We start from the raw sequence: 12,629 nt of genomic DNA, 5'->3' as shown, positions 1-12,629 counted from the left end.
AAGTTAAACCATAGTTTTCATGCAGCCCAGTGCACGCATAAACATACACACACACACACATATATTCACACATTGAAATATCTGTTTAACAGGAAAATCTCTCTACTACTTCTGAGACACTCTGATAATGTTTCTTATAAGTATATTAATACAAATGCTAGACATGACCCACCAAACTCATTTCAGAACTAACTGACAGGTTGTAGTCTATGTTCAAAAAACACTAAGAAGTTACTATCATAAAGAGTCAGATTGCTCTTCTCCTTATTATCCCTTAGAGAGACAGTCTGAGACTTCTCATGGGAAGAAGAATAATGAAAGGCAGAGAAGAAGCAAAAGAATAGGATCCTACCTTCACATCAAATATAATCCAAGAAAATAAAAACTTTCATTTAGCCCCAGTTTCAAGGTATGGAGTCTCCATGAACAAATGCATGTATTAGATATTATTCACTGAAATAGTTTACAAACAGAATGAAATGACTGTGACCCAAAATCACCTACATGCTTTACATGCTTTGTCAATTCACTTGTATGTTAGAAGATCTTTGTAAAAGGTATGGCAAAAAAAAAAAAAAAAAGGAAAAGGGTAGGACTTGAGAGGGAACAGTAATTATTATTTTTATGTTTTGAAGATTCAAAGAGTAAGAATTTATTTAAAATAATACCAATATTTTATTAACTAGTCAAACTCAAAATAGAGATTGATATTTTAGGCTTCCCATGCATAACTGTCCTGAAACACACCTGTTTCTGGTAAAGGATTTGAATCCCTAGTTCCTTAATGATTTTATTATTGACATGAATCAAGGGATCTTTTTACCTAAGCAAAAAAACTCATGATGGAATTTCCAAATTCCGTCAAGTCAACTTAACACTTACATAGGAGAACACTGAAATTTCAGTATTAACGTTCTCAGGTGCCTATAATTGAATTATAAAGTCAATGATCACCAAGAAAGTATGAAATGAATATTTAATTCTTATTCATTGATAATTAAAGGCCATGAGTGGTTGCCGCAGTTGTATATATCAATAGAAATTAAGCATTTCCAAAGGTTGAGGTTTGATCATATGTAAATAAATACTTAAAAGAAAACAGAAATCTGAGTGTGCTATTGGATTATCCCTCTATCATTTTTCCAGGAATGACAAATACTGGCATGTTCTCTTTGAAACAGCTTGATTATTTCACACATTTTACCTTCTTCTACTATAATTACATGTGAAGTTTCTGGCAAATAAAACATTTTCTATAAACACTGTTATATCTGAGCTGATATAATATGTAGATGGCAGTCATACTTGGGGACTTACTTGGATGGGTGTTTCATGCTTCAATATTTAAGAATCCGAAGTACCTTGCTGTGCTATTTTACTTTTAAAGAAATGAAATTTCAGCTGAAAACAAAGGTATTTGTGTACATAGGACTTTTAACATCTTAATATAGAAATCACATTAACTTGCGTGTGTGCTCAGTAGCTTAGTTGCGTCTAACTCTTTGAGACCCCCATGAACTGTAGCCCTTAAGGCTCTTCTGTCCATGGGAATACCCAGGCAAGAATACTGGAGTGGGTTGCCATTTCCTTCTCCAGGGGGTGTTCCTGACTCATGGATCAAACCCACATCTTCTGCCTTGGCAGAAAGATTCTTTATCACTGAGCCCTCTGCGAGGAGCCCACGTTAACTTATATTAACATTTAAATCTAGTTGTTTTCATGGTATGTGCAAGAGGTAAAACAAAAGTAATAAACTAAATAGATTAGGCAATATTTAAAAATATCCATAAGCATAAATAATATAAATTCATCTTAACGTAAGAATATACATAGGGGAAAACTTAGCTATAAAAATGGAAATTAGCTTCATGTTTTGGTCTGGTATTTATAAATTGTTAGTTTCTACTCTTTTTCTCATCCAGTTCTTCCTGGCTATTCTATTTCCCAATTAGCTTAGAGGGTGAAAAGACACATGAAGCAAAGGTGAGATTTAAAACAAGTTAATTTGGTTTCAAGTTTTAAATTACTGCAAAAGTTTAAGTGATTGAGAAATAAGGGAATAGAAAGTGTGTTCTAATGGGAAATGATTTTACCTGGTCGAAGGAAACCAATTTTCATGTTCTAGCTTTGCAACTAACTAGCTCAGGAGCTTAGTCAAATAACAGATTTATTAAGCTTCAACGTGGCTCTTATGCAAAATAAACGACTTGCCTGGATGGTTACTAAAATTCTTCAGTGAGTAAAATTTTTGTAATTACTGTTTAAAATATTTTTTTAGTTGAATATAAATTAAATCTATCTGTAACTCTGCTTCGAGGGAAGCCCAAGTGGCTCAGTAGTAAAGAATCTGCCTGCCAATGCAGGAGACGTGGGTTTGATCCCTGGGTCAGAAAGATCCCTTGGAGAAGGAAATGACAACCCACTCCAGTATTATTGCCTGGGAAATCCCGTGGACAGAGGAGCATGTAGGGTTGTAGTCCACAGGGTCACAAAAGAGCTGGACAGGACTTGTTGACTAAGCAACAACAATTCTGTTTCACCCCTCATTCCTGAAGAAAATCAGGTTCCACAAACTTATACACTTACTTGTCAAATTTAGTATCCTATTAACAAAACCAAACTCGGTAAAAAGGCATAATACAAGTGATAAAAACAGAATGAAGCACTGATTTCAGTGTGTGATGCAAAATGAAAAATACATGATTCCCATAAATAGATAGTAAAAATACCAAAATATTAACGATGGGAGTTTTGAAGTAGTACAATCATAAATGGATAGTTTTCTTGCTTTCTCTTTTCTTTCTTTCGTTTTAGTTTTCTAAGTCTTTTAAAAAACAACTTCATGTATTAGTTTTAAAATAAGAACTAAAATTAATTTTGCTTGAAAACAAAACAAAAATATAATCTTAATATTCTGTTTTCTGGTTATTACTATGTATTTCTTGTTTACTTGGATTACTGTGAGCTGGGAATTTCAGAAATTAAACAGATAAATGAAAAAATAAATCTTGAAGCAACACTTAAAAGTTAGATATTTCTTAGTAAAAGCCAAGAGAAAGGAGAAAAGGGCAGCTCATACACTGCAGATAAGAGTGTAGACTGGGACTTCTCTGGTGGTCAAGTAGTTAAGTATTTACCTGCCAATGCAGGAGACACAGGTTCGATCTCTGATCTGGGAAGATTCCACATGTCACAGAGCAACTAAGCCTGTGTTCCACAATGACTGAAACCCTGACACTCTGGAGCCCACACACTGCAACTACTGAGCTCATGCCCCACAACTACTGAAGCCCTCATGCTTTAAAGCCCATACTATGCAACAAAAGAAGCCATTCCAATGAGAAGCCCATACCCTACAAGTAGAGAGTAGCTCCCGCTCTCTGCAACTACAGAAAGCCAGCAACCAAGACCCAGCAGAGCCAAAAATAAGTAGTTTTTTTAAAGAGTGTAGACTGAAACAGCTTGTCGTAAAATAACCTTTGATTATCTTTAAAAATGTAGTTAACACAGCAATTCCAGTTCCCATAATCTATCCTACAGAAATTCTGATCAATATGGATAAAGATATAATATAAAGACTTTAATTATAAATTAGTTTAAAACTGGCTTTTTAAAAAAGTTAAATGTCCTCTGTGAGCTGGGAATTTCAGAAATTAAAAGATTTATGAAAAAAATAAATCTTGAAGTAACATTTAAAAGTTTGATATTCCTCTATCAACAGAGGAATATTATAATAGAGGAATAAGTAACCATTGATATCTTTAAACTAGAGATATATGATATCACTATAAAGGATGGCCTAAAAAAAAGTTAATATTTTTAAGTCACCCAATAATTCGTAAAGAGTAACCTTTATGTAAAAAAGAAGCTCTACATTTATTTTATATGTGTAATTATATTTATAGATATGTTGGTGCCTAGGAAAATATTTGGAATTTTTCAACAACAAATTCTTTTACCAATGGAAGTGGAGGCTGAATTCATTATGGAAGTGTGTAGAAAATAAAAACTTTTCACTTAGGTATTTTATGAACTGATTAAACTTTTTCACTAACAGTACATATTTATATGTTTCAGATATGTCATGAATTAAGCACAGGCACATATACAAACATATATACTCATAACAGTATATTTATATATATGAATTTTTAAAATGATCATACACAATGCTAGGAAGTTGTAAATATCAATCAAGTGACATAGATCACAGCAATTAAAATATTATTTTCTAGAATTTCCACAGATTTCTGCTCAGCACTCCATAGTGACAGCCACTATGGCTGTGTGTGGTCAATTAAATACCTATTTCTTTTTTTTTTTTTGGTGCTCCCCCACACTTTTCTTTTCCTTTTTGTAAAATTTTAATTGGAGGCTAATTACTTTACAATATCGTGGTGGTTTTTGCCAAATATTCACATCTTGAGGAGGCACCTGACACCAAGGTCCAGCGTCTGCCCTCAAAGAGTAGGCTAGAAAGATTTAGTACATTTAGAAAGAGAGGTTCCACCTCTCTGAGTTTGTGCTCTGTTGATGAACATTTTAACTTTATTTTTTTTTAATTCACTGTTTTAAACTAAATTATAATGAAAGTCTTCATATTATATCTTTATGCATACAGATCAGTCAACCAACTCCCAAGACCAATGTATAAAATAAGAATGCCAAGTTACTAACTCTGATGAGAGATTAGCCATCACATGATATGAAATGTTTCCTCAGAGATGCCGATTTATAATCCAAGTGTGTATTGATTCATTTATGATGGGAGTTTTAATAACTTTAGCCTAGGGTGGTTTGACACCTTCCCTTATCTCAGGTAAGATGACCTGCCTCTGTCTCTGTAGTGGGGTGGAGTAGTCAAGTCCCTCGGGCAGTGCTTAGATGGGTACTGCCTATGTTTGCCTCCATGACTTTCTTTCCTACAGACACTATAAACATTGATACATTTGAGTCCTACAGCCCAGGAAGCTTGGTGAAGGTGCCTCTGCACACTCTGCTCTGATTCTTAGATGCTGTTTCCATAATTCCCACAGAATAAGTGTTGTTACTTTAGATATTTTTCAGTTAAAAAAGACTTCATGATATTATATTAAACAAATAGCCTTGAAAAGTAAGTCTGTACTTTAATTGCAACTGTATAAAATATATGTACCTGTTAACAAAAAATAGAGGAAGATATGCAAAAATGAAAATGTTTTAAACTGAAAACTGCTCTGTGTGTTTGTATATGCACTTGCTTAATTCATGACATGTCTGTATTTTACATTTAATTAAATTGATCCTTATATTCATTTATTTATTCTGAATGTATTTTAGAGAAGAAACTCATCTTTGCCTTTCTTCCTCTCCCCATTCAAAACATTTTCATATGCAACATTGACTCCTCCTCTCCCCATTCAAAACATTTTCATATGCAACATTGACTCCATCTAGTCATTAGGATTGTCAAATAATTGATAAATTATTGATAAGGTATTTTAGTCTTCCCATGGATGGGTAGTGGTGTTTAATGGACATGGGTACAAAATAAAGCATTATACATTCACTTAATGTTATTTCAAATGTATGCAACAGGCTACTAGATAGAGGCATGGGAGGAATGTTTATAGTCAGAGGGCAAATTCAAATGAAGACCTAAACAGAGAAATCCTCTAATGGTTGTTCAAGTAGAAATGTGTAAGAGGGGTGATTCATGAATGGTATACACAGAAATCAGTGCTGGTAATAGATAGCTAGAAACTGCTGTTCACATCAAACAGTGATTACTATAAACCTCTAATTATGTGCTCTGGAGAGAGCCTTGTGCTTTTCCCTCTGTAATTTCTAGTTCTTAAACTGGAAGTCTGTGACTTCGATTCAACTCTCAATGGCTTCTTAACTGTTAAATGTAGGCTTACCCATGAATAACTGCTGATACAATCTGCTATACCCTGCTGTACATAAGCAGAATTTGACGAGAATAATGAGTTTTCTCTTTGATTTCAGTGTGCAATGATGGCTTGCAAAAATAAGAAAAAAATGACTGGCAGTTTACTATTAAAAATACTTGAGAGGATACTCTTGACTCAAAGAGCTTAATGCAAATTTAAACGATATATCTGCCCCAAGAAAACAGTCATTAACTTCTTCTTAATTTTAGCTCAATTCATCCTTTAGTTACTTGGGAGGCGATTTTGTACTGAGTTTGGGAGCAAAAGCAAGGCAAAGGGAAACCCTAGAAAAGGTAAGAAGGGTTGGTAAGAAAATACTGAGTTGTTCATCCTTTAAACTTTGCAGAGTAATGAGTCCCATCAATCATATTTATTAACTCAGCAACTTAGGAGTCTTGCTCTGTTAAGTAATTATGTTATATATTGAGCATATCCACTTTTGTGACATTCAAATCATCCACTCTGACCCACAAGTCATGCCGGCATTTTGTATGGTTCCTCCTTTGCCATTTAGCGCAGGATCTGAAAACGCCACCTGTGGCTTAGTCCGCGTAGTCCGCTGGTCCCCAGCGTGACTAGTCATGGACTAAGCAGGCAACCACAGAAGTATGGAGAGAACAGCTGTGGCAAATCAGTGTTAGTCAAAGTTTGGAAGTGAAAAAGTTTTTCTTTCCCCAAGTTATGGAGTGGAAGAAGGACATATAACCTAATACAATTAATTGTGCTGAAAAATTCTGGAAAAGTATTCAGATGAAGGTGGTATTTCTCATTAGACAAAGGGCTCATGTACCCACCTCTTAGTGAATGAAGGACAGAAGGACAAATAACCAGAAAAATGGACATCCTGAGTGACTGTCTTCCTTGTCAGTAGTGTGATTACTGTGGCTGCATATTCTAGCCCTCAGAAAGAAGCGAACACCTTCCCTCAGGATGAATGCTCCTTCTGCCTACATGTTCACATGAGCATGATACAGGGAGCTCATGAATAAGCAGGAATAGCAGTTCTGTTCTCATAAAAGTTTGTCACAATCAACTAACAGTTGTTTAACTCCCCCACTGCATTTTTTTCCCAGACATCCTGACTTGGAGGACGGCATCATATTCATAAAAGAAGACCTGTTACCCTGGTATACTGTGTAAACTGCTTTTAGGAAGTAACATAATTCCTTTAAGAAGTTGCATTTACAACTAAAAGAGTGCTATTACTTTTCAAGTGTAATGATGTTACTATTTTTAGAATATTGGGGTGGGTTGGCACTGAGTCATTTACATGTTTTAATTCTTTATCTTTTTCTTATACCAAATGTGTATGGAGCACCTGTTACTGCATATAGAAGCACCAGGACCTGTGGATATAAATAAGATAGTCCTTGTTATACATGGATTTCCCTTATAAACTGGGGAATATCAAAAATTCAATCTATCTACCAATATAGGTTTAATCTCTGAACAAGATAGCCAAGAATTATTAGCATCAAGTTAATGACCATGACTGCTGGCCAACTAATTTTAGTATGGTCAATAGGAGAAAGAATAATTCCTAGGCCCAGGATTCCTCTATTTTAATAACAGAGATAATATGGTTCATTAAATGCTTTTAAAATATTCAGCCAAAGAGGTTCCCAGACAAATCAATAGCTATGACCGTCATTGTCCATGTGTCAGAAATCAGCCAACATTGCCCTGTCATATCAGGATCATTTCCCATATTATATTAAGAGTAATTTTCATATAGCCTCTGAATATAGCTGATGTGAAATATGGGTGAAACAAATTATTTCTTGAAATACTATGTTTCTTAGTTTCAAAAGTGAAAGTGTTAGTTGCTCAGCCATGTCTGACTCTTTGTGACCTCGTGGACTGTAGCCCACCAGGCTCCTCTGTCCATAGAATTCTCCAGGTGAGAATACCAGAGTGGGTCACCATTCCCTTCTCCAGGGGATCTTCCCAGCCCAGGGATCAAATCCAGGTCTCTTACATTGCAGGCAGATTGTTTACCATCTGAGCCACGAGGGAAGCCACTTCCTAGTTTTAACTGAGCTATAAATTTTAGTATTTCACCAAGCGTAACTCAGAAATATCCTTTAAGTAAAATAAAAGCCAGTACAGCTAGTCATTCAATCTTTTAAAAGCTGCTTTATACCAAACCAATCCAATGTGCAAATATAGAACTTAATTAAAATACTATATATAAAATATTAACAGCTGCAGTTATTAAAACTACATTAAACTCCCTTGAGCTAGGCCAACATAATGTGAGCTCTTTTTTTTTTTTTTCCTTCAATTTAGTAAAGGCAGAATTTGGTTTAGTGAATGAACATTGGCTTTTATATTGTTTGTTTCATTTCACTAACCTGAAATCATTATCAAAGTACTTTAGCATCAAAACACCAACATCAAGCATACTAAATATTTCCACTGGATTCTAACAGAAATCCACCATTTGTTTATCTTCTTTCTTACTGCAAATAATATATTCTCTTAAGGCATCTCTCTTTTTCTCATTCAGCACTGAACTTTGTAAATTAAAGTTGGTATTTTCTGCTCTGACCTTTTCCAATGAGGGTATAAACAGAGCAGTTAATAAAATTTTGGTAATCGGGATGAATTAAAGAGCTTAAATAGAAAAAAAAGTAGATTTGCCTTGGCTTGAGGATTAAGGTATTAATCTGATTCTTATTGTAATAGGTCATCCAGGGAACTTGGGAGACTAATTAGATTGCATCACCACTTAAGGCTGGAGAGAAATATCCAGGTATAAATCATTATTATCAAATGAATAATGAATGGTTTTATCTTCCATTTCATATTATTTTGCATTTAATAAAAATTTGACATTAACTACATACGTTTTCATACAGTTAGAAAATACCTAGAAAAAATTTTAGGTGAAAGAAATACAACCGATCTGAAGTGTAGTATTTTTTTTTTTTTTGCCCTTCTGAACTTTCAAAAGATACCTACTGATCTGATCAGTTATGTTTTAAATTGTTATAATATCTGACTAAAATTATATATATTCTTGAAAGTCAGTTTCAAAATTAGTTCTAGATATATTTTAAGTCAAGTGATAACATCCATAAGTTAGTATGTCAAACATAAGATTAGTCATGTTCCCATCCTCTTTTAAGTCTTCTTTCTGAAGCTTCTTCAGAAGTAAATGAATTGTTAACTTTGATAGAAATAGGCTGGGGGAAGCCAACAAGTAGCCACCTATTGCAATATTTCTGTATTCATATCAATGAACTCTTCTCAGCTTAAATCGGAAAAACAAAGAGGAATCCAATTTGTAATGCACAGGATAGTACAACAGATCAAATTTTTTTTTTTTTTTTACTGTTTACTCTCAATCATCTAAGATACTGGAGAAAATGACAACACCTCACAGACTACACAGAACAGTAGCTTCTTTTCCTTTTGAATTTCTTCAGAGGAATTAAAGAACATAGAGACCAAGTTTACAGAGAAGAATGAATCAGAAACTGTCTGTAAAATTCTTGGGGATCAGAGCAATGGGTCCTGACCCTCCTTCAACACTTCACCCTCACCCCTGCCTCCCTCTCAATTTTCATACCTTTCATCTTTTTATTTTAGTGGACAAAAAAGATATTTCCAAAAAGGTAAATATGATCTTCTAGATAGATAAACAGAAAAGGAAGGCATGAATAATTGTAAAATAGCAAACTGCTCTGCTGCAGAGAAGCCAGAAACAGACAACTGACATGGGAGTCTGTGAAAGGAGGGAGTGAGAAGGGGAGCTCACCCCAGCACTTCAGCAAGGCCCTTCTAACTGGGATGGTAATCACAGATTCTTGGATCTGAAAGAAGCACTCTAGGTGTCATCTAATGTTATCTGATCCGTGGTTTCCAAATGCGGCTGACCAAATCATGTCCTCAAGAAACTTTGCAAACATGTAGAATCCTAGTCTCCATCACTGTTAATTCCCTGTCCCTGGTACTGGAATCAAGTGACTCCTTCCCAAGATGCTTTGCAAAGAAAGAAATCCAGGCCTTAATAAAAAAAAAAAAATGCTGAGGCCAAGCTTATACTGGTATTTAGTGGAGAATCCAGAGAGGCTGGTATAGTATAAAACCAAATAAGAGAGTTGGGGGAGGAAGAGGAGAGTGGCTAAGTCTAAATTCAACCATTTTCACTTAGAAGATAACTTGATTTGTAAGTGAGAGGTCCAATCAGCATGAAAGCGAAGGGTGAAGAAAGCGAAAGACATAACATACCATTGCAAACCTAAAACAAATTGTTTCTCTCCCCACTCCCCCACCACCTCTGGGTTTCCAAATGCTATTTCCTTTGCCTGTATGGTCCTTGTCCCCACAAACCTAACACTGCTCAACTCCCTAAGCCCCCTAATCTACTTCTGCATTTCAGAGTAAGTAAATGGTATTTCTTCAGGCCTCCCTACCACATGCCCTCCTTCCCCCCACCTCACAAGGACTTCAGGAAAAAAATAAATAAATAAGTGCCGCAAAAGGAAGTCAGAGAAATAAATTCTTGTTGGTGGAATTTGAAACCTCTTTTATCAGAAAGGGTAAAGGCAGCAGAGTTTTGCCAGCATCCTTGAAATTCTCCTGTATGGATTAAAGTGTTTTTGATACTGTAGGCCCATCTTGGATAAAAACTATATTGTATTAAACTAAGGATTTGATATATGAATCATTGATTTTTTCCCAGATTTTATATTTGCCACTTCAGGCACTCCCAGACATCCAATGATATAAGAGATAATTGGGAACATAAGAACCTTGAGTTTTGTCATTTGCAAACTCAGGATAAAATTTCTTGCAAGATTTGGCACTTGATTATCCATTTAATGTTCATTTAAGAAGCTGCTCTTGAAGTCATTTGAGCATTTGGGGTTTGATGCCCAACTATGACGATTAATTAGCTCCTTCTGATTCTTATATGATGTGAAACAGAAATAACAATTTCCTTTCCCCTAAAGACAGAAATGCAAGAACTCTTTAATATGAGTTGATTTTAATTCCTTATGAATGGTGTTCTAACAGATAACAACATAAAAAATGATAAATTACCTGACCGTCCATCTCTCTGGAAGTCCACATGATACCATTCTCCATCATTCACCTTCTTCTGCAGGGCTTTGATTTTGATTGTACCTGACCCCATGTCTAGGAGGAGGTAGAGGTGGCCATCCAGCATCTCAATAGCAAAGAAGTCTACCTTTATCATCTGTGGGTGCTTGGCATCTTTTTGGTGTCGTGGCTTGCCATGACTAAATAAGATGAGGCCATTTGGCTCCGTTGTACGGAAATCAAAGGATATGGAGCCTGTTTTCTTTGCATTCCATTTAGGCAAAGAGATGAAGGATTCTGGGGTTTCAAAGGTGATTGGGTCCAAAGTTGCAACATTCTCACATTTAAATGCCACCACTCCATGGATCTTCATCTTTGGGTCACCTTGCTTGGCAAGTCGAGATAATTCCAGCCTTACATCATTATTTTTATACACAACCTGTAGGGAGAGGATAATAGTAAGAAATTGTGCCCATATTTTAATATTTCAAACTTATTATCAGTTCATGTAACTTCCAAGTAGAGCATGAAAAGACATACAATGTTTATTGCCTTTTGATGTACAAGACAGTTTTTTTCAGCCAAATAAAATCCAGGTATCAATTTGTTGAACTATTCTAGCCTAATTTCACTCAAATAATGTGTGTACACACTCACACAAAGTCTCCGTAGTTAACTCAAATAACTTGAATAAATCTGTATAGAAATTTCATTATTTCAAGTGTGTGTAGACTTGCACTTAAAGCATTTGCTTTTGTTATTTGGCTATTATGCTTTGTTTATTAAATATGCTGAGGTTTTTCAGTTTTACCATCTCTGGAATATTTGAAATTAAATACTTTCAAATGCCAGTCCCCTAAAATATAGGATCACTTCCATGGTATATATATCCATGGTATATATTAACTTTGTAAAATCACAATTGAGATAGAAAACATCTTAAATTTTCTCAGAAAAATTATAAAATATGACTAAGATTCAGAAGTTCTCTCTTACCCTGCCCTGCATTAATAACTGTTTGAATAATGTTAGTTAACTCTGGAACTTGGTGTTCTCCCTAAATCCATTAGGTCTATATAACCAATGCTCTTAATGTATACTGATATGGAACAAAGTTTGCCTTATACCCTCATTTCCAAAGGCACTTCACCAAAGTGCTGGGGTAGTTCTCATTATTTGTTTTGGGACTCCAAACAGCACTTTGGACAAATTCACCGGAATGGCTCACAACACCATGCAGCTGCTATCACATCACCATAATAAATTTGTAGCTATTTCGACATAAGGATAAAGAGAGATTCACATCCTTTCTCTACAAAATCCATACCATGGATAATTACATTTCCAAAAGATGTAAGTCATACTGACCTAAGGATAAATTGTTTATCTATGTCCAGATAACTATCTAATTATTTTTACAAAGACACTTGAAATTTCACAGCAGCCAACACTGTCAGTTTCTAAATTCATCTATCCATGTATAAAAATAAACTTGTATAACAGAATAAATAAGCCTGTGTTTGATTAGTGCTATAAAGTTAACCAGGTCAAGACAGCTGTTATTTCTTCTAAACCCATGGTAATTGAGCCAATAATGCGGCTGATAAATTTCCTGATAGGATTTGTTAATGAACGTTCACTTTT

At 35.0% G+C, this 12,629-nt stretch overlaps 1 protein-coding gene across 19 annotated transcripts in view; it reads right to left on the bottom strand.

Moving 5' to 3' along the window:
- The window catches only part of NRXN1 (neurexin 1), a 1,228,058-nt gene that overhangs the window by 674,768 nt on the left and 540,661 nt on the right, over positions 1 to 12,629 (bottom strand). For all 19 annotated transcript variants that reach the window (XM_086326949.1, XM_086326950.1, XM_086326953.1 and 16 more), the window contains one exon: positions 10,986 to 11,424. In XM_086326949.1, the coding sequence (XP_086183075.1) occupies positions 10,986 to 11,424 (439 nt within the window). The remainder of the gene's footprint in view (positions 1 to 10,985; positions 11,425 to 12,629) is intronic.

This window comes from Bos grunniens, chromosome 11 (assembly GCF_055505025.1).
Source record: "Bos grunniens cultivar Pamir isolate PY7600 chromosome 11, Bosgru_T2T1.0, whole genome shotgun sequence".
NCBI lineage: Eukaryota > Metazoa > Chordata > Mammalia > Artiodactyla > Bovidae > Bos > Bos grunniens.
The sequence above is the reverse complement of the archived record's forward strand: the minus strand, read 5'-3'. Positions and strand labels throughout refer to the sequence as shown.